Here is a 23,516-nt window from a genome sequence, read left to right on the forward strand (position 1 = left end):
AATAAAATTAAGTCACATCAGAAAAATGCATAAAATTGGAAATCAGCATGTTAAACAAAAGAGGCAAAAAGGACAAAAATCACATTTTCTCTCTCCAGTTCTCTCAAATCCAGAATCTAGACCTGAAAAAAGAAGACACAAATGTAAAAGCAGTACTGTTTTGGCAGAGGGAGGGAGAAATCCAGCAGAAGGAGAAACGACACAAAAAAAAGTCATGAAGAGGTGAATATGACTGAAGGACTTTGTATTGAGGTATGAAAGTAGAATGATAAAACCTATTAAAATTTCATTGAAAAAGAGAATAAGAAAGAGTAACAGAGGGTATATTTCATCAAAGTACATTATGTATGTGCAATGGAAATATCACAATAAAACCTTTTATAGCTATTGTGCACTAATAAAAATGTTTAAAACCTTTCCATATGATTTTTAAATCAATAAGTGATATATAGATATCATATATATATATTTGAGCACTACTGAGTAATGAATTGACTTCTCTGATTTTACTTATTTGAATATTTCTTATACAAGTTTTACCTTCTAGAATAAGATTATATTCTACCAATAGCTTCATTTGAGATAGCTATGGTTTAGGATGTTACATCCATGAGTGTATAACTTACATAGCACATCCTACAAACTATTCTAAATCACTACAAATATGGTGAAGGAGAGAGAAGAGGCAGTAGATATCTCAGAATATAAATACCTTTTTTCTGAATATGTATATATATTTTTTCATCCCATCAACTGTGAATAAAAACTGATGTTTATTTACATAATAGAAATGTGCATTTTGGTTTTCACACAGCTATTTTTCTCAATTATTCATGCCATTTCAGCCATCATACCATGACCTACTTCAGAGATAAGAAACAATGGCCATTTTCTTCCAGCAACAAAGTGAGAATTACATTTTTTCGTGATGTGATTTTTATTTCAAAGTTCTAAAAGCCTCATTGGTGTGGATGAATTATTTCTTAAAATCTTCACAGTAAAGATAGAATGAAAATGGGGGGAAAGTCTATCAATATTGTGCTCTTTTCATATAGTATATGAGGGATGAAAGGAAATTACGTTCCAACTGTTCAGGAAAAACTTTATGTAATAGCTGGTGGAGCCACAAAGAAAAGACTGATTTTCCACATTAATTCATTCTCACAAAACAAAGTGAGTCCCATGTGTTAGGAGAGGGAGTATGGATGACTTATTATAAAACCTTGTTCTTTGGAACATCAGATGACAATTAGGAACCAAAAGATATTATAAACAACTGCTTATGTGTTCATCCTAGATGATATGCCAGTGAGCTTGTCATTGTGAAAAGGAATAGAACGAGCTATTTCACAAAATCTATAAGTAACCCCAGGGACTTTACACTGAATTTATAGCTTAGCAAGGATTCTAGATGGATTTACAAAGTAGATGAATGTAGCTATTGAATTTTCATGAATAACTCTCAAGACTGCAATTGACATGGAATAAGGATATCACTTTTCCTCCTTTCCACATTCTAGTAGTTTCTGAGATGTGGGCAGAATTTCAGTTAGATCCACGTAGCAGATTCCATGAGTATGTAGCTTATTGGTCTTGTTCATCGATGTATCACTAACTTCCTGCAGACAAATATATCCAATACATGATTTATTCTATTTGAGAAAAGCACGTTACTATAGCTCCATACCTTTCAATGCAAGATGGGTGAAATCATGAGCCCAAAATGCATGGGAGTGAGCCAAAGGAAAGATTACATGGAAATGTTGGAGTTACTCTCTCTAGGATCAATTAAGGAACTCCCTATGGCTTTATTTGGAAGATAAAATATGTAAGAATAGATGTAAATAACTTAAATCTTTGAGCCTGAGTATGCACAGTTGGTGTCCCATTTTTATATTACCTTAGATATTTTTGTGCTTAGTGAGGCTTGAACTCAGGATTTGGGCCCTGTCCTTTGCCATTTTTGCTCAAGGCTAGTGCTCTACCACTTGAGCCACACTCTACTTCTGGCTTCTGATTTTCCAGTTCCAGCAGGTTTCAAACTGCCATCCTCAGATCTCAGCCTTGAATACCTATGATTAAAGGACCAATCCACCAGCATACATCTTTCCTTGTATTTTTATCCCTATAGTCTTCTGCAGTCTCTAGCTACCAGGGTCTTTATCTCTTTTCGAGAAGGCTTATCTGGCTAGCAAGACCAAAATTGGCTTTATGGGTATATGACCAGTTTAGGGCCTAGTTTCAGATAATCTATGTTTGAGGTTTAATTCCCTTCAGTTGCAATATTGAATGCTTATCTTCAAATCCTTGTTCTGTGAGTAAAATCCAGTAAGACACCAAGGCAGTTACAGATACTTAGTTACTTCCCTTTACTTTACTTCCAATCTTTCCCTTACCCTAACCTAGTGCCTCTTATTCCCTCTGTCTGTCCTCCTGAGGGGATCTAGCACAATGTGGGATGAGTCAGGCATTCGTATCTAGCACATGTTATGCTCACATTTGTGGAGCAGGATAATTTAGGGACCCAGCAACTATATGCAAGCAAAAACTGAACTTGCCTGTGAATATCACCATGGTGGAAGGACCATGACTCTAAGTAACAAACATAAATATACACCATAAGATGGAAGTGGGGAGAAGGAGAAAGAACAAAACTGTAAGAAAGATTTTTACCATGAGGTATCTCACAGTCTCATTTTGATTTTTCTCATAGCAGACCAATAGTGCCAGCATATCATTTCTATCATTCTCACTAATACCTGATGATGGGAGTTTGTAAGTATTCAAAGCATAGTTACACTGCCTCTAGAGTTATCAAATAATATTAAACTGCTTTTATGTTTGGTGGCCACTTGTTTTCTAGGTAGACCTCTGAATTCTCTCGGAATTCCTTGCATGTCTACTGGCATTTACTAACATCAACCTCCAAATAAACTACTTGGGTTCAAATCCTGACCACAGGATCTGTTTCTTAAAAAACCTAAAGTAAGATAAATTTATAAGCCAACCTTCATAGGCATCTTTAATACCCTTGACCATTGAAAAATAAACACTTTCAGCAGAGTGGGGTCCTTTCTCCAGGCTTCTCTGTAATTCAGAGGCTTGGGGTTAGTTTTTTGTTGTTGTTATTGTTTATCTTTCACTATCTATGTGTACAATCAACAAGCTTAATTTTTTTCTGTGTTTACTTTTTCCTTCTCTAATCTGAATAAATAGGATTTGAGCGTCCAAAGCCCTCATCTACTCTAGAATTCTACAAATTTTCTAAATCCTTCCTAACAGAAGAGAAAAGTTGTGTTATGTCAAATACTACAAAATAGTACACTAATATAGTATAATATAGTGCAGAATGATGAAAGGTGTGACATTGATCAAGATGCATTGTACTCTTAAGCTGACGTGTTGAATTGAAACACTTTTATACAATTAATTAAAGATAAGTAAACATAAATAATCATGGTGTGATAAAAATTGTCTCTGAATTTCTAAATTCCAGTATGAAAGTATTTTTGGTGAAATATTCTCAAATAATAAAGAACTTCGCAAATGTATGTTTCATATTTTCTGTAAAATAGGTTTCAATGCATTTAAAATGTGACCACGACATGATTCTTCCAAATAGAATTAGAAATGGTGAAAAGATGATGAAAGGAGAAGGTGGATTGGGGAATCTTTAAAGATAAAATTATGTTTTATACCTATAAGTTTTTTTATGATTTAAATCTTTAACTAGAGTTTTAATATTTTTACCATGAAATTTGATTTTTCTTTACATTTCTATGTCCATGTTTATTGTTTCTTACTGCTGATGTGTGTGTATGTGTATGAGAGAGGAAGAGAGAGAGAGAAGGAGGAGGAGGAGGAGGAGGAGGAAGAGGGTGGGAGGGGGAGGGGAGGGAGAGGGGAGGAGGAGGTAGGGGGAGGGGGAGGAGAGGAGGAGAAGGGGGAGGGCGAGGGGGAGGAGGAGGAGAGGGAGGAGGTTCTTAGGGTTTTGGTCAATCTTTCCATTTGGGGAATTGACTTAGAGGAAAAAAAGGTATAATGCTAAAAATTTGCAATTTATTTTCACTTGGAGTTTCCATTCTTTTAATACTTATAGTCACCTGTCTTACTACATTCCTAATAAAACCAATTTTAGGATGCTAAAGAAAATCATAGGCAATCTTCTAACAGTACTTGATAAAACATCAATCCCTCTAGGTATAACATCGACCACTAGGCCTCTTAACTTTCACTTATATGCTCTATCTATCTCCTTGATTCTTCAGAGATTTTTGGTGTGGTTTGGTTTTGTTTTATGACACAAGGTCTTGCTGTGCCCCCCAGGCTAGCCTTGAACTTACTATTTCCCAAGAATATACAAATGTACCATCAACTTCTCATTAGGAAAAAAAAAATAACACTTCGACACTAAATCTTTTATCTAAGTACATGAACACCTTTAAAGGCATAATCTAATAAAAAAAATTAAAACCACCATCAGAACATAGATTAAACCACATAGGCTAGTTTCAAGAATAAGATCTAATTGTGTATCTACCTAAGTAAATTGTACAGGTTATGGTACATTCAGCCTGGTCATCTATATCATCTCAATAAATGACCTGCAACTCCAACTTTGAAATGTGGGTCTCAAAAAATTCATATTTCTAAAAGCAATGCATGTACATGCTTACTTAAACCAAATTATAGTAAAAGGTTATAATGACTATTATTCTTTTTTTCTCTCTGTGTCCTCAACAATACATCCTGCTCTCTAGAGAGGACTGTATGCTATCTACAAGCTTTCTTTATTTATAAATAATACATTTATGTTGCTATTCTTGATTTACCAATGTTAGACTTGAACTTTTGATAGGTTAGAATTTAACTCCTATAAAACGTCTTTCTCTAATTCCTACCAATATAGTAATAGAATTTTTAATTAAATAAGCTAACAAACCAGGCATCTTTGACTCACACCTGAAATCCTAACTTGGGAAGCTGAGACCTAAGGATCATGGTTCTGTGGTTCAAATCCAGTCTGGGCAGGAAAGTCTATGAGACATGTAATTGACTACAAAAAAAAAAAAAAAAAAAGCTGGAGGAGCTGTAGCTCAAAATGGTAGCGCACTAGCCTTGCATACAAAAGCTTAGGGACAGTGCCCAAGGTTTAAGATCAAGCTCCACCTAGGACATGCAAAAAAGATTTTAAAAAATTGCTGTCAAATGGTTTGTACTATCAATCAACTACTTGTACTATACTTACATTTCTTTTTGTGCATGTGGCTTTCTGGTTTTGTTCATGGAATTCCTAATTATTTTACTTAATTTGTAAAGTATAATACTTTATTGGATTTCTTATGGTACAGGAACTTAATATGTAAAAAACAAAACATAAACATGTTTATAAACATTCTCAATTTATTTTACTGAAGTCCACCATAGTAAACATTTTTAAAGTATTTTCTCTTCCACCCAAACTACAGGATGTTTCTCCCTCTACTGTTTCTTTTCCCTTGGGCTATGCACTCCACCCAGCCATAGAGCTGTTCTGGAACTGCTCTTCTTGAAAGCAGCAACTGTTTCCTGGACTTCATGTCTTTCTCTTCCTGATTTTTATTCTCTGTATTAAATTGATAATGTGCTTCTCTCGATCCTCTTTTAATGGTTGAACTTCAGAGCTTCAAATGTATATTTTAGCATTACTAGAACACTACTGTTTAATATCGAAGTTACAACTCACTAGTGATCATCATAACCCGATACTGTAAGATAATAGACTTATTATTGGAGTTTTACAAAATGTCACCTTACAAACAGCATAATAGGGAACACTTCAAATGTAAAACACTTCAATGTAAAAGATGAATGATAACTGAGTATGATATACTGTAATTGGGATTTTTTTTCTTGTTTGTTTGGTTTTTTTAATGATCTTTACCAGTCTCAAGCTCTATTTATCCTAAGTGTATGCTCTATTTTAGTGGTTGAATCCGGGATTAGTTGCTAACTACCTCACTTAATATTAGTAATTTTAGTTCAAATATGGTCTATGGAATGTTAAAGTCAATATCACCTTGGATATTCCTGGTCCTAACTATGTGATGACTGGCTGAGAATCTCTGAGGATGGGGTCCACAGATCTTTGCTGTCATTAGCTGCCCAGAAGCTTATTCTGTGCCTAAAATAAGAGACACATGGGTATGGACATGGATCTGGATGGGGGCCCATGAATTTGTGTTTCTAAAAAATGATTTGAAACTCAATACGAATAAAAAAAATAAATAGTAAAAGGATTATTTGCAAATGATATACAGCTTTTTAGTGATTTCTCTTGAACTTGACCTGTCAAGCATTGTTATTATGACCAACAGATCTGGGCCTTTGTATCTGACAGAGGTTTGGCAATGTAATGTGGACTACAACAAGCACTTCCTTATTCTGTGGTTAAAAATCTAGGCAACAAGTTGGATAAGAAATGTACTCATTGCCTTACGTAACCCCTCTTATGTCACTTTAACAATAAAGAAATGAAAACAAAATCTGGACAACATATGTACAAGCCTGCTGTAACTAGCCATGTCACCACTAACTCAAATGTTCCAGTCCCCGAGGAAATAACCTAAAGCTACACTTCTGGTGGTCATTTGTGTCATTGTGGTCAGAGTATTTAAGTTAACCTAGGTTGAATGATATTTCATAACAATGTAACCTCATTTTCATGACATTAGCAAGAAGTTTGACTTGTCACTCAGGTGTGCTCTCTTCTGACATTGTAAACTTTCTTCTTTTTTGGTTGCTGTCTTTCTTGCTTATCTCTTTGCAATCATGTTAGAGAAACAAGGAAGTGAATGAGAGCATATTTAGACACTTATGCTATACATTTTGAATGTTGGAGTATTCAAACTTCAAAGGATTAATTTAGTTCTTCTAGTCCAGTAGATCTTGACTGAGAAATTTGTACCCATCGAACCAGTTTTAAGAGTCACTGCTGCCATCCAAACTTTTCATTTTTAAAATGAAGACACTAACAGTCAAAGAGATTAAGTGGGCCTTTAAACTCAGTTCTAGACTAGACCTCAGTTATACTCTTTTTTTTTTTTTTTTTTTTTTGGCCAGTCCTGGGCCTTGGACTCAGGGCCTAAGCACTGTCCCTGGCTTCTTCCCGCTCAAGGCTAGCACTCTGCCACTTGAGCCACAGCGCCACTTCCGGCCGTTTTCTGTATATGTGGTGCTGGGGAATCGAACCTAGGGCCTCCGGTATACCGAGGCAGGCACTCTTGCCACTAGGCTATATCCCCAGCCCTCAGTTATACTCTTTTTGTTGTTGTTTGGTTATGGGATTTGAACTCAGGAGCCGGGCGCTGTCCCTGAGTTTCTTTGTGCTCAAGGCCAGAGTGCTACCAGTGGTGCCACAGCACCACTTCCAGTTCTTGGGCCAGCTCGAGCTGGCTTCAAACCATGATCCTCAGATCTCATCATCCTGAGTAACTAGGAACCACCAGCTCTGGTTCCTCAGTTATGTCTTATGTGGCAACCTCCCTTTCACATCATTGCCTTCCACTATTCAATTGATTTAGTTCTGTTTATATTTGGACTATATCAATAAAAAATGATGCCAAAGTAGTATGGTCTTTACGGTTTTATGCATATCCTCTGATTATATAATTTATCAGTGAATGTGTATGGGTATGTCTGGGGTTGGTGTGGGATGGATGCAGTAATAGTTGTCTCAGTATTCCTTCATTTCTCCTTCCCCGTAGCTCTAAAGCAAATAAAGGAACAGAATATATTCGTTCTTACATACTGGTAGCTGTTTCAGTGACTTCTAGAGTTATCCTGTGCTTCAATCACTATGATAGCATGAGGCTGTCATGAGGTCTTAGGTTTTATAGGTAGATCAGTCTCAACTTCTCACCGTCCATCCACCTCCTCCCCCTGGATTTTCAGTTAACAACATGAATTTCAGTTATTAAACATGCAGTCTTAAAGTTCTGTTTCCAGTGTACTCAGGTTGTAAGCAGCTGATTAAGCCATCTAGCTTCCTTCACATGACTATAATTTTAAATAATTCTCATTGTACAAATGAAGTAGCCATTTTATGGCTGTATCATCTCTTTCCATATGAACAATACAATTTAATCTTCCTTTCTGCCTGATCAGGTTTAGAGATGTGTTGAAATCATCTAAATTAGCCTGGGTTTGTTGGTACCTGTTCTGCTACATGGCTTATATTCCCAGTCATATAGAGGAGACTCCTTTTCAGTGTACTTCTAATTTTGAGAAAACTGCCAATGGCTGCATTGATGCTCTGACAGTAACAGAGAGTTAGGCCCTGACTTTGGGCCTAACTTCTCTCTGTCACTCTTGGAATGATGAAGGTAGTGGCACACCAGATCACTGTGGGTTGTCTTGCCATGTGAAAAGGACTTTGAGTACATGTATTTTGCTAGTAAACCCTTGAGTCAGAGAGCATGACAGGAATTCTTACAAAATGAAGCAAGGATCCAAATGTCAAGTATTATGTTTGTGTACTACAACAGGAAATCCAGCACTCTACAGAAAAAAAACAAAAGGGGAGGTGCAGCTCTTAACTATTTAGAAATTATTCTTGAAAGAAGATCTCCTTAATGATCAACACATATCAGAAGTTGTTTATTTTAGTGACATAGCAGAGTGACTCAGCTATGATTTATATCATTAGAAATCAATTTTTGAAGAACTATTACTAATTCCATTTATGCCACAATGTTTAACACATATGTACAAGAACATTAATTTGAAAAGAAAAAACAAAAGAAAACATTTCAGACACACACACAGACACATCAATATAATAACTATCAAGACAGTCTAGTTGGAAGTTTCAAAAGAATCAATTTTGCAGTTAACAGCATCACCTTTCTTTGGGGAACTCTTTATTTGAGGTACAATGTGCTCCTGTTCTCACCAGGGCAGACAAAGGAAGCTGAACAGAGAGAAAGAAAGCAATGCCTGTCTGATGGCCTGATCTCCCTGGAAGGGAAGGGGAGAGGCGCATTAGGGAGCCTTACTCCCCTACCTGCTCCTGGATACCATTTACAGGTTTGCCTTTTTGCCTTTTCCCTTCTAAACATTCACATAGTTAGGTACAAAGGTGTGTCTAATCTTTCCAAAAACACTGGACAACTAAATGTGACTTTTCAGAACTGCTTAACACTACTTCCTCTGGACTGGATGTTCAGGTTCAGGATCTACAACTTAAATTAAAGAAAATCTCAGGCAAGAATACCTTTTAAATTGCTCCTTATTTTCTCTTTTTTTTCTTTCTGCTTCTCATTTTATGAAAGGGAAAAATATAGTAGTGAATATAGACTGTATCAATCAAACAATATCATTTTCTATGTTTTGCTTTGACCATTTACTAACAGTTGGGTCATTATATGTGGCTATATATATATATATATGTATTAGATAAGTGCTCTTTCTATACATAGTAGTCTTAATCTTCTGCAGAAGACATTAAATCAAATTATTTATTTAAAGAAGTACTCATTTAAACTAGGGGGACAAGGAAGTCTTCCCAAAGGGAATAACATACCAGTATCTGAGAAATAATCGAGGATGCTTCTATATATTCTGGATAAATTGTTCTTTTAAATTTTCTAGTACAGAAATATCTCTGAGTATATCCACATATCCTGAAAATAAATGTAATTGTCAATTGTGAACATTTATTTCAAAGTACAGATATTCATTTTTCCAAGAGTGAAGTTTATTTCATCCAGGGAACTTGCATTTTCTAGCACTCACTGAAGCAGTTCCTCACAAAATGTTTTACTACTTGATGCTAATAAAATTTAGTAAATTAACACCATAAAGACAAAAGCAGTAGCCAGATATACCTCCCTGTATATACAGGAAAGAAATTTATATAAAAAATTCAAATTGCAGTATGAATGAAACAAGGAATCTTATTAATAATAAAATAAACATACTCTTACTACATTAAAATGAATGTCAAGGAGGCAACGAGATGGAGTAATTTTTCCAGTCACTGTCATGTTTAGACTTTAGAACTTTGTTATAAATCTTTAAAGTACTATATCTCAAAGGAGGGCCATGTTGGCCCTACTTCTGACAACATTTCTGAATTAACTAGGTAATGTTTATCATTTTTTACATTTTTTCAGTAGTTATATACACTAATATTCCACATGATTATCAAGCCAAATATTTGATTGAAGTATCAATGCCCTCATTTATTTTTTAAAATATGCATTTAAGTGATTTGCTCATAGACAATTAATAAGTATGAAAATTTCATCTTCTAAAATATACAGTCCTCTTTTTGTACCACACTGTCAGCCCTTACTGTAAGTCAGAGACCATGAAATGGTCCCAAGACAAGTGACTGACTAAGGCTGCACACAATGAAATGTCATGACTTCCTGCTATGTTGCTTCAAGGAGCACAGTGAATCAACCGTATCTCACCATAGTTTTTATCAGAGAAGTCATATGGAATCTCATCTTTTGAAATAAAAGGCCAGATAATCCTTGATTTGCAACATTGTTTTGAAATACTTTGTCACTAGAACCGAGAGAGGCATATTTGATTCAAGTGACGCCAACAGCCCTTATAGGTACATTTCTATGGGGAGTATCCATCATAAAGAAATGTGTAAAGAGGTCCTTGAAGAATATGAGAAATAGCTGTTATTTGTTTGCATCTTAATGCTTTATATCCCCATAATTTCTTACTAGGGTGAGTCTGAGTCAATGCAATGGGACTTTTGTAATGTACCATGTAGGAAGCCAAAGAGTTTTTGTTATTAAAAGAATGTATAATTTAGATTCCCCCATTTGAACAGCGTAGGTGGAACTAGTGGCCCATCACTGAAGAGTATCTATTTTAAGAGAACTAAAACTTAATTACAAAGAGCCTATCAATCAAGTCCTTACTCTGAGCCCAGCACAAGGAAAATGCCTTTTCCAGTGACAACTCTGAAGAAAAAAGCCTTTTTACTGTTGCTATTTAAAGATCACTATGGGAAGTAATGCTTGGCACTGACAAAGAACTACTTCCAAAGGCATGAGTATGGATAGAAAGGCTTTTTAAAGCACTTCTTAAGTAGATTTGTAACAACAGACTTTCAGGAAATGAATATTACCTTCATTTTCAATAGGAGGCCATGCTATCATAATAAAAATGACTATTGTGTGTTCTCACGTATAATTTTAAGAATTCTAAGTAATGGAAGGGCCTTAGCTATATCTAAAGATTAATTTCTTGAGAAATTACATTTCTTTTTAATTTTAAAAACAGATTTTAAAAAATAACAGCTCTAGTGAGCAGAATCAAAATGGCATACTTTGAGGTTAAAAGCTTAAAAATAACGTGTTAGTCTATGTACTTCAATTTCTTAGCAGTTACTATACCAAGAAGAGTAATAAATGAAGTCTTCTACACTTAACATTAAAATAATTGTAAATCAGCATGATCCAAGACCTAGCTCTACTTTTACAAATAGTTGATGGTTAATACTTTGAAATTTAGTTTAGTATACAAGTATATGGCTCTTTTTAAAGTTCCTCTTTCCTTTTCTTTCTTTCTTTTTGTTTTTCTTTTCTTTTTTTTTCTGTGTTGGTGCTGGGCTGGACCTCAGGTGCCCAGTCACTTTGCTTTTTGCCTCAGGGCTAGCATTCCACCACTTGAATCATAGCTCTACTTCCAGATTTTTTGGTGGTTAATTGGAGATAAAGAGTCTCATGGTCTTTCCTTTCCGGTCTGGCTTTGAACAGTGATCCTTAGATCTCAGCCACTGAGTAGTTAGGATTACAGACGTGGGCCACCAGTGCCCAGATTAAAGTTCCTTTCTGCAGCCTCTTAAAACAGAAATCATAATGTCAAATTTAATGTGAATAACAAGTAAAAAAAAAGAGAGTTTGTACTGAGTTAACAGAATGTTTATCATTTTTATATATGGAGTTAAAACTTTTTGTGAGGATCCAAAAGTAGCTTCTGAGAAGTTAAGAAAATCAACTATATTCTTTGTCACTTCTGTGTAAGCAAATCCCTATTTGTTCTTGTTCCTGACAGATGGTGGCAAACACTAAAATGGTCTTTTTCTCAACCAGTGTAGCATTGCTTGACAGTTTAATCACTCATGTGGGGGTATCTTTCTACTCACAAAGACCATTCTATCCTCAGTCTTCCTTTTAGCAAAAAACAAGTGAAAAGCTAAACATCTTCCTTTCACTAATCCAACCAGCTAATGGTTGGTGGGCCAATATCAGAAAATAGATCAGATAGGAATGGTTAACTTCTACTACAGAGTACCTTGCAATTTTACATTTCCATGGTCAATTCTCTCTTCTACAGTTACATCATATTTTTACGTCTACTCTTCCCAGAATCCATCCTTGCTATACTCACTCGCTCCATGTTGCAGCTTCCTTTAGGGAAAACAACAAGAACTTTTTAAATGCTACATGTTCTCTCCATTCTTCCTGGCCTATAAAAATGGAGGAAAAATTATGTTTTCTTCTACCACTTGTCAAATTTCTGTTTGATGTTTTCTTCATAGAGTATTTTCATACTGATTAGATTACTTGTATATATTTTATTATTTCACTGTATTGTAGTGCATATTATTTTAGTGCATACTTAATGGTTTAACATATTAGACTTAGTACTTTTGTAATATTAATTTTTTTAGTCAGTCACTGAATTCTCTGAGTTTTAATTAATTACCTTGGGATTTTCACATGCAAAATTATATTAGTTGGATGTAATATGAACTTAACCCTTTTGTTTCTTATAGTTAAACCTCAAAAATTATTTTTCCATTGTTTTTATTTAGTAGTCCCAGCTAATATAAGATATTAGTGTGTTAGTAGGCATTTTTGTCTTGTTTTTCAGTTAATATTGTACTTTCTAATGTTATCTGCTTCTTCCTACTTGTTAAATTATTCTTTTTCCAAAGAATTTTGGGGGAATACCACATTGCCTTGTCACTTCTACTGTGTTCACGTTTCCTTCATAGCCAAGTGCTTTGACAAAGTTTTCTGTGCTTGTTCTTCCCATAACTTCACCTTCCATTTATTTCACCAGCACTTCTAGTCTAGATTCTATATCCAGCCACAGGCAAGTTATATGCTGTGGTCAATGCATCATATGGCAGCAGCTCAGGAAACTCTTTGATGATGGTGATGGGCAAAAAGACTGAATTCCCTAGGTGAGAGTGGCAGCTGTGTAGATCAAGGTGAAGATCAATGTACACTTTAAGTTTTCTCTTTGGTGCCAACTACAGCACAGTGTCTGGTGCTTGCATCTACAGTAGCTTCTTTTGCTTACCACTATTGTGATTTAGGGTATTATTTTTGGCTAGGGCACCCCAATCTGGTTTGCCAGAAATTATTCATTATCTTGAGTTTACTGTCTGATTTTATTGCTTGGTCTTGCTGTTGGGTTTTGGTTCTTGGTCTTGCTTAGATTATCAGTAATCCTAGCAAGCAATTGGATTTCTTATTCTCACTTTCTAGCAACATACTTATCCTTCAGTTTCAAACATTACAATTTTTGTTTCCTTTTTCCTTCTTTGGCAACTTCTCGTTCTCTTTTGTTGGCATTGCTTTTCCTTTGAGTGATATTTAATAATTCAGAATAAAGCTTTATATTTTCATGATATAGTCAAGTGCTAAGTGATCTCATATTCTTACAGTTTAGAATACAATGTGTCAATTGGTTCTAAATTTATTTTCCCACCATAGACTAATCTTAAGAGTTCTACAACTGAATTTTTAACTGTAATAATCATCTGGTATGTCTTACGTGCAACTCAAAATTAAAGTTATGATATGTGTCTCTAAAGTGGTTTTATCAGTAAATGTCATCATGATCTAACTAATGCTAATGTTAGAAGCCTTAGGATTATTCTTGATTTTTTTCCTTTCTTACATCCTAAATCTAAACAAGTTGCACTAATTATTTTTTAACCTATGCCAACTTCTCTGTTCTTTTAATAACATTAGATATAGCTGCCATTACTTCTTACTTGGATTATTCTATTTATTTATACTATTCTTCCTTCCTTCCTTCCTTCCTTCCTTCCTTCCTTTCTTTCTTCCTTCCTTCCTTCCTTTCTTTCTTTCTTTCTTTCTTTCTTTCTTCCTTCCTTCCTTCCTTCCTTTTTTTTCCTTCCGTCCTTCCTTTTTTTCTTTCTTTCTTTCCTTCCTTCCTTCCTTCCTTCCTTCCTCTTTCTTTCTTTCTTTCTTTCTTTTCTTTCTTTCTTTCTTTCTTTCTTTCTTTCTTTCTTTCTTTCTTTCTTTCTTTCTTTCTTTCTTTCTTTCTTTCTTTCTTTCTTTCTTTCTTTCTTCCTTTCTCCAATCCTGGGGCTATTACTTTTGGCCTTGGTGCTGTCCCTAAGTTCCTTTTGATCAATGTAAGTACTACCATTTGAGCCAGACTATCACCTCCAGCTTTTTCTGTGATTAACTGGAGATAAGAGTCTCAGGGATTTTCCTGTTTGGGCTGGCTTCATATCATGATCCTTATATCTCTGCCTCCTGAGTAGTGTTACAGTTGTGAGATACTGGAGCCTGGCTAGTAAGGCAATTTTTGACCCAATACATAATCTAAATATCTTGTTATATAGTCTCTGTTATACTGAGTGAATCTTCTCTTATACCATTAATAACATTGATTAAATAATTAATTTTATATTATTCATTTAATATTTGCCTCCTATGCTAAACTAAAAAGTCACTGAAGAAAAAGGCTTTTTTCCTTTTTTTTCCCTACATCTCCACTGAATAGATGTCCAGGAATAAACTGAGTAAGTGAAGTATATCTTTAATCATACCATTCGAAAGGATTGTTTTTTCACAAATTGTCAATGAGGTCTCTAGAAATAAAACATTTACTAGCTCCAAATGTTTATTTTTATCATTAGGTAGTTTCTCAGGGATTTCTTTCCTATAAAAACAGAAAGGATAGAAATGACATATTAGTTTCTCTGGTAAGTTGGGTTGGAAGTATAAATGCCTAGACAGTTTCCAATAATCAAATATGCATATACTTCACAGTAATTTAAGTTACCAGGGCAAGGGTTATGGAAACAGATAGGAGAAGACATGCAAGGAGTTTAATACATGGTGTGTGGGGGGGTATGTGTGTGGGTGTGCACACGTGTGCATGCTTGTGCACACGTCCACACTGTGGCTTGAACTCAGGATAAGCTTCCTTTTTAAAAGGTCACTAACCTCACATTCTCTTATATACTTAATTTGCCTTTTCCCTATATCCTAATGTGTTCATAGGTGTGAAGAAATTATGATGTGGCCATCTGCCCACTTCCAGAGGTAAGCTGCAGATGTTCGGAAACATGAAAAAAGAATCCTTAGTATAATCTGGTTAGTGGAATGCAGGTTCTTAGAACTGGCTTCAAGATTTCAATTGGATTGTTGGGAAATAGGGCCTTAGCAAAAATCTACTCCCTGGCTAGTCTAATTAATATGCAATTTCTTGAATGTATATTTAAAATATGAAGGATTCTAACAACAAGTACCATAATTAATCTCTCTCTCTTTCTCTCTCTCTCTCTCCTCCCCCCCTGCCCCCCGCGTTTGATGTTTGCAGTCTGTTCTTACATCATAAGCTAGTTTATACTTAAACGAGACTGGGAGGAAGGAATTATCATTTCCCCCTTTTTACATAAGACAACTAATGAGTAACTTGCAAGGAAACAAAGTAGAGGATTTGAACTGAAACACAGGCAGTGTGCTTTTAATATTACATTATCTATCTTTCATATGTCCTTTTCTGTGAGTTGAGGGACATGAAGTGGCGGATGAGTATCATATGAGTCAGATGTCAAAGGCCAAATTGGAAATAATGCCTTAGACATGCAGATCAGGAACTGCTAAAATTTGCCCGCGGTACAAAAGTGAAACCTACACGGAAACAGACATCAGGCTTCTTTAGCTCAGTATGATCTAAACACCAAAGCTATTCTATCTTACTTTTCTCCTTTCCATTTAAAAATACTCATTGCTGGTAATTGAACAAAAACCATATTGCACATTATGTACATTATGTCAACCTGGTTAATTGAGACATGAGACACCAAAGTGAAGTGCCATTCTAAAATTTTTCCTCCATGATTTATGGAATCCACTGTATTCCTACATTTTGATATAAGTTCTCCCCTAGTTTTTTCCTTGGTCTTTCTTTCTTTTACTTCTGTACCTCTATTTGAATTTTGTTACTTTCTTTAAATGTTTCTCTTTTCATTCCTTTCTTATCACTTTTCTTTTGGGCTTTATGTCTTCTGTTTCTCCCAGTTGCCTCTATTAATATCTCCTATCTATCTACACTAATATTCAACTGACTCTTGTTGAATTTATTTAAAAATATTGTCTCCTGAATTTGTCTTTTATATGCACTCTATCACTTCATTCCATTTAAGAATGAAACCTCATACGCTCATTTGCTCTGTTCATTACAATTTTCTTGCTAAATCCCTATTTATAATTCTCTCAAATCTCCGGAAAATTCACTTTCACACTTTTCTGACTTTTTCTAGAAAATCTAACTTTGTCATTATACAACTCAGGTTCTTATTTTCATGATCTTCCCAATAAAATCTACATTTCTTTCTAAAGGTCAAAATAGCCATATCTACCCATCTAACTTCATTTTTTACTTTTTCCTTTACTTCCCTTTTGCATGTTATCCTTTACCATGTGAAAATACTTGAGATTTCCAGACTATATATGTACTGTGCCATGCCTCTAGAACCTTCCACAGGTCATTCCCCTATTTCTCTTACATTCTGCTGCTTTTCTTCATCCATATGGACACCTGAAGTTGTTCTCTAAGACTGTTCAAATGCCTCTGATGTGAATTCTTCCCAGTCCTATTGTGTATCTTTGAAAATATTGTCATTAGAATTTGTGATCATGAGGTGATAGTTTTCATTCTGTACCTCCACAGAATCTAGCACACAGTACCTGAATATTTATTTAACCCTCCTTGTTATTTATCTGATCAGAATACAGTTATCATAGCTTCTGTTTTGTCCTAAACACCAGTTTTTTCCCCATGTATATTCTTAGGAACTCTGACATTCCTACAAGAAAGTTGTGTATCATAAACATCAGTTTTGTTTAGATGGGTAAATGACAGGTATGTTTGTTCACAGGGGGTTTGAGAGAGAAGTCCAATTCTGTTTTTCCAAATAAAATCGTCTTACCTTTTAGCTCCATAATAATTTTTAAGCGTTGTCAAGGTGTTTAAAATAAACATCATCTAAACCACTTAAATTGAGAAGTAACATACCCATCTCCAGCCTGACTCATTTCAAACCTACCTTTGCTTAACCTACATTATTGACCTACTGCTTTTATGTATATTAACTGATTTGTGTTGGTTCTGTGCTAAATTTTAAATAGCTTAAAGTAGCATCTTCCATAGAGGAGGGTTGTGGGAAATAAGCATGAAAAATAGAGCATCACATGAACTCTAATGAAGAATACAGAAACTATGTCATCCAAGATTGGACCTCAAAGAAATGGGAATATATTGGCTAGGGTGGTACCTTTCAAGTGTTGTGATGAGTCTGGCATTTAGAATGTAAAAGAAGTGGGAGGCTGGAAACAACTGCTAAAGACAGGGTGACAGGCTACTAATGCTGAGGTGATGCTGACAATAGCAAGAAATAAATGGAAGGGAACAAGTCCCTTCTCCCCTACTTCAAGAGAACTTGTGGAGACGTAGTTTGCAGAGCCCCAGACCTAGTATTACAAAACAAGAGTATAGAATTATGAACACCAAGCAGACTGACAAGACTTTAAAAAAAACAACCCAGCACTAGTAGCAATTAAATCACTCTAATGCAATGGAAAAAGTAACTATCTTCTGGCTTAAAAACTCAACATGATCAATCACATGCTCACAATCTTAAAATACCCTTCCATTGAATTTATTTGTCATTAGACAGGCACATATGTCACCAAAGTTATCACTTAATCATAATTTGGAATCCATATGGCATTACTTTAGGCTCTTGTGTTTTGTCAGTGTAAAAACTGATACCTGCTTGTCTTTATAAGACCTTCGAGTCTAGTAAGTGAAAAATACAATAAATAAATAGAAGACTTGCCAGATGGCAAGTGCAATGGACAAAAGAGAATAGAGACTGGAGCAGCATTAGTTCTTTCCCAAGAGGCATTTCTAGAAGACCTCAAAGACAGAAATTTGAGCAAAGACCCAAAGAAAATACGAGGGAAAATTAGTACCGTTATATGGGGGAGAGTCTTCTTAGAAAGAAACAAGTACATCAAGAACAAACATTTTGCTAAGTGGAAGACTAGATGTGGAGGTTTGGAAAGGTTTGTAGTTTGCTTTTCACTATTTGAGTAATTCTCTTCTAGAATTCTCTCAACTATGGTACCAAATTGAACATTCTACAAGTATGGTTCCTTTTTTCCACCAGAAAGCTCATTTTTTTATTCCATAGGATAGAAAAACTTTCTGATGGTAATAGGAGTTAACTGAAGTATATACTGTCTAACCTGAACCTCATTTGTTTCAATCAACTATGAAACTCTAACAATACTTCTGAACTTTTAGCTTAAGTGGAAAATGTCGAGTACTGTGCATGATTACTTCTTTGTTAAGTTGACAACTTCTATTTTTTAGATAAGGGTTAATGAAACTTGACAAATGGTAGTTTTTATAGCTGAAAGTGGGACAGACATTTATCCTAGAACAAAGAAAGTATTGTTGGCATAAAGAGCCCATAGCCTTGCATTCAGATTCTATTTCTGAAAATAAATGTATACTTTAGGATTTGAAGGGTCAGACCATAATTTCAAATTTTAATATTAACAAATATTAATAAATTAGCCATAATCATTCCTTCAATCAGATTCTCAAACAGATAAAAGTGAATTTACCGTAAAGTTGAAAACTCAAAGTGGTAGAAAATCAGCATTGCTCTTAGGTTTAAAAGAAAATAAGGAGCCAGTGGCTCAGGCCTATAATATTAGCTATTCAGAAGACTGAAATCTGAGGATCAGTTTGTAGCCAGCCTGGGCAGTAAAGTCCATGAGATGCTTTATCCCTAACTAACCAACAAAACCCGCCCCCCCAGAATTAGTGCTGTGATTCAAGTTGCAGAGTGCTAGCTTTGAGCAAATAAAGCTCAGGGACAGTACCCAGGCCTTGAGTACAAGCCCAAGGACTGGCGCGCACACGCACACGCGCGCGCACACACACACACACACACAGTTTAAAAGATCAACAGTAATTCAAAGCTCAAAAAAGAGTTATACTATGTAAGGTCAGATTTTATTCTATGGTACCTATAAATAATTCCCAACAGAAACATTTATATTGGTCATGTTTAAGCTTCATTCATTTGAAGTAAATGTAATTCAAAGATGCTTTTGGTAAGTAGAAACTTGAGATACTTCAGTAAAATTTTTTTTACATTTTGTTGTACGTATCTCAGGCTGGCTTGGAGATTCTCCTTCCTTTGGCTCCTGAATGCTGATGACAAGTTTGTGACCCAAACCCCACTCTATGTAACTTAACTAGACAAATGTGGAGTGATCTCTGGTTCTGTTAGGAAAACCCTGCACATGGCTAGTAGTATTTGCAAAGTACTTAGCCTCTATGCCTAGGTTTCTCTAGCTGTCAAATAGATAATAGTAATTGCTACTTTCCATGGGAAATAAGCTTCTGATTTGACGTATCTGGTTGAAGACGTTATTTCAACAAAAATCATTATTAGAATTCATGTATGCATATAAATCTCTAGCATAGTGCTTTTTTAATTACATCACATCTACAAACATTGGTATTCTATGCCTTGGCTTCCCCGCCCCTCCCACTTTAGATGTGAGAATATAATCATAGCATGCCATTATTCAATTTCTTCAGATATGGAAGAAAAAGCTTTAAAGCTCCATATCATCCTCTTGAGAAGTACTAAACCTGCTAATTCATTATGGTCTCTGTAGCAAATTGCACAATAGCCTCCATATTAAGCCTTTGGCACCTTTAAAAATAATATTACTTTTCCTGGGGACTGGAATCACCAGGGAAAAACTAGGGAAATAAAATTGGCTAGCAATATTAGAATTTTGGTTGCTTAACATTTCTCTGAGTCTCAACAAAGTGTTAAAGTGCTATCTAAACAGATAATTAGCTAGTAGTTGCACGCACAGTGGGCTGTGTCTAAATTTAGCAGTGAAATTAGGTTTAGGGAATGTGAAAATAGGAGAAACATTTTTTTTCCTCAAGGGAAATGGCGGTGTCAGCACAGCCCTGGCATGTCAGAATAGAGGAATGTCACAATAGCTACATTTCGTCAATTATTATCATCATCAGGGGATTTCCCTGAGTGGCAGAGGACAAGGTTTATTCACAAGTGCATACTGAGGATAGGGGATAGAAAGCAGTGCCTGTAAGGAGACAGGCTTCCCAGGAAGCCAGACAGGCTGGCAGGCAAAGGGAGGAGAGAATAGGAAGAGGGTGAAGAAAAAGAGGTACTAGACCCAGAGCTTGGAGACAGGATGGGAAGACAGAAAAAAAAGAAACCCAAATATATATATATATATATATATACATATATATATATGTATATATATATATATATGCATTTGAAAGGAGAACGGGGTGGAATGCTGTGCGATTTAGGAGGTGAGTCAAAGCTTGGAAATCAATGGGTGGGAGGACTAGAGATTAAAAGCAGAGGACAGCGTGGTCTTGGCGTCAGGCAAGCTTTAGTTTCAGCTGCAACAGGATCATCGTTGGGTGGCTGATCCTCGTTCATCTCGTAGAACACACACGGTGGCTATCGGGGGAGATGGCCCAGGACATTCATAAAACTAATGGTGTCTGGCCTCCGGACTGGATGTCCACCTCTTCTGCCACAGGTGCCCCTGCGGGCAGTTCAAACTGTCCTTTCCCCTCACCTCCTTCCCCATGACCCCGCGGAATCGCGAGTGGGGGGCTTCAAGGTCAAGCCACGTGGGCTGTGTCACCGCACTGGTGGAGAGGACAGCGCCGGGACAGCTTAATTGGGGGTAAGGAGGGTCTTGGTAAAAGACAAGAAAACCCCACAGACATTCCTCCTTTACACGTTTAAATCCTTCCCCGAGATCGCTTTTCTGCGAGGGGTTCCGGAGGAAGACCAAAAAGAAAATAAAATGGCACGTGTGCGAACATACAAATAACCAAAAAAATAAATAAAAACCCAAACAAACGACAACAACAACAATAAAAAAAAACCCACCACCGTAGTGCTGGAAGCCCTCGGAAAGGCTTAGGCACCGGGATCGGGTGTGGAGTGGATATCCACGGCCCCCAGTGGCCAGTCCGGCGCGGGACGTGGACCAGCCCGTCCGCCACGGGGGAAGTGAATGCCAGGGCCGGGGAACTCCTCACTCAGCTCCGCCGACCCTTCCACCCGGCCGTCCTCCCGGAGAAAGGAGCTGGGGAAAGGCCCGTGCAGACCTCGGCAAACGGGGGAGAAGTAGGGATGGGGAAGAAAAGGAGGATTTCGTTGGGAGGGGGCACAGCGGTCCTGGGGAGCAGCAAGGAGAAAGTCGCTCCCCTCAGTCCCCCAGCGCCCCGGCGGGCTGGGGAGGGAGACGACGGGTCCCGCTGCAGGCTGCGTGCGTCCCAGCTTCCCGAGCCTGGAACCTTTAGCGTGGCCCACGGAGGAGCAGCCTCCTCCTGCCTTCCCCAAGCTCCCCTACACCTCCTCCAGGGTCCCCGCCACCGGGACAAGCCGCTCCGCTCCGCTCCGGAGACCAGCGCCTAGCAGGCTGGTCCCACCGCCCTCCCGGCTCCGTCTGCGCCCCGGCCACGCCGGGGACCCGCGAGGGGCGGAGTGGGCGAGACCATTGGAAACGCTGGGTGGGGGGGAGACGAAGCGGAGTGAGGGGCGGGGCCAGCTAACCTATTCCAGATTGTCCTGTCCTTTCTGAACCTCTTGTTGGGGGAGAGGCCCCCGTTATCAAAGTGGATGAAGGGATTCTTTTTGGGGGGGGGAGGGGAGGAGCGTATGTAGGAGGGGAAAGTGGGTGGAGTCTCGGCTCGCATCGCCGGATCAGACGGGTTGCAGAGTTGCGGGAGAGGGCGGGCGAGTCCCAGCGCCAGTTCGGAGGGTCGGCTCTCTCTCTCCCTCCCCCCCCTCCTGCGAGGGCGGGGTGGTGCGTTCCGAGTTCCCAGGAGTTGGAGGCGGGCGGGTACCGGGGGGGAGGGGAGTGGCGGCGGCGGCAGCTTCGGCGGCGGGCGGCTCCCGCCTCAGCTTCGGCAGTGGCGTCGGCGGCGACGGCGGAGTCGAGGCATCCGCGAGCGCTCGGTAGAGTGTCAGCCGGCGGCGACGGCGCAAGAGCTGGGAGTTAGGGGACACGCGCGCCGGACCTTCCACCGCCGCCGCGCCGCGGCCGCTGCTGCTGCCGCCAGCCAGAGCCGGTGGCGCCGGGTCCGGGGCAGCCGGGGGGCGGGTGGGCGAGCCGGGGGGAGGGTGGGGGATGGCGCGGACCCCGGGGCCGGCCCCGCTGTGTCCCGGAGGCGGCAAAGCACAACTTTCCTCCGTCTCTCCCCCCGGGGCCGGGCTCCTGCTGCCATCCCCGACGCCACCGCCGCTGCTGCTGCTCCTGCTCTTCCCGCTGCTGCTCTTCTCCCGGCTCTGCGGTAGGTGAACCGCGGAGGCCGGCGCGGGCGAGGGGAGGCGCGACCGAGGGTCCGGGTGCGGCGGCCCCGGCCGGGCCGGATAGGGCTAGACCGGACCGGGCCGGGCCAGGGCAGGCGGGCGGGATGGTCGCCGTCCGGGCGCGGAAGGCAGTTAGGTTCGGCAGTTGGCTGAACCAGCGGGCGCCGCGGACTTTGGCTGGAAACTTTTCGCCGCGCCCCGGGGCGAGGCCGGGGAAAGGGGGGCCGAGCCGGCGAGCGCCGCGCCGGACGCCCGGCGTCCCGCTCCCTCCACCCTCGCCCCCGGGGCCGCGCGGGTCGAGGGTCCGGGCTGGGTGCGCCGAGCTCCGCGGCGGGCTCCGGGGACCGTTACTTCCTTGGTGAGAGCGAGCGGAGGGAGGGTGCGGACTCCGGGTTGGAGTTGAGATGTCGGGGTGCACGCTTGCCGCCTCCTTTTTTTTTTTTTTTTCTTTCTTCCTTTTGATTTTATTATTTAACATTTTCTTTTCACTCCCGCGAATCTGGAGCTGTGAGCCCGGCCACCCTGAGGATCAGAGCCCCAGGGAGCGAAGCCTTCGGGTCCACTCCTCATGGCCTTCAACCCGAGGAGTAGGCTCCATCTTAACCCACCCTCCTGCAGCATCCTCTGCTGCCAGTCCCCCCCCCCCTCCCCTTTCCCCATCCCCCTTTTCTTCGTCCTCCGGCCACATTCTTTGGATCTCTTCGGGTCAAGCCCTGGAGGTGCTAGGTTCCCATTGTGGGACATCTCAAGCTACTCCCGCTTATTTTTTTAAAAAGCTGCATTTTTGCCCCCAAGACCGAGATTTTACCTTTTAAATACT

At 38.9% G+C, this 23,516-nt stretch overlaps 1 protein-coding gene across 1 annotated transcript in view; it reads left to right on the top strand.

Moving 5' to 3' along the window:
* Nucleotides 1-22,248: 22,248 nt before the first annotated feature.
* Nectin3 (nectin cell adhesion molecule 3) overlaps nucleotides 22,249-23,516 on the top strand; it is a 39,748-nt gene continuing 38,480 nt past the window's right edge. The window contains exon 1 of the mRNA XM_048346575.1: nucleotides 22,249-22,677. Coding sequence (XP_048202532.1) covers nucleotides 22,515-22,677 — 163 coding nt within the window. The 5' untranslated portion in view covers nucleotides 22,249-22,514. The remainder of the gene's footprint in view (nucleotides 22,678-23,516) is intronic.

The sequence above is a fragment of the Perognathus longimembris genome, chromosome 5, assembly GCF_023159225.1.
Source record: "Perognathus longimembris pacificus isolate PPM17 chromosome 5, ASM2315922v1, whole genome shotgun sequence".
NCBI classification, from domain to species: Eukaryota; Metazoa; Chordata; class Mammalia; order Rodentia; family Heteromyidae; genus Perognathus; species Perognathus longimembris.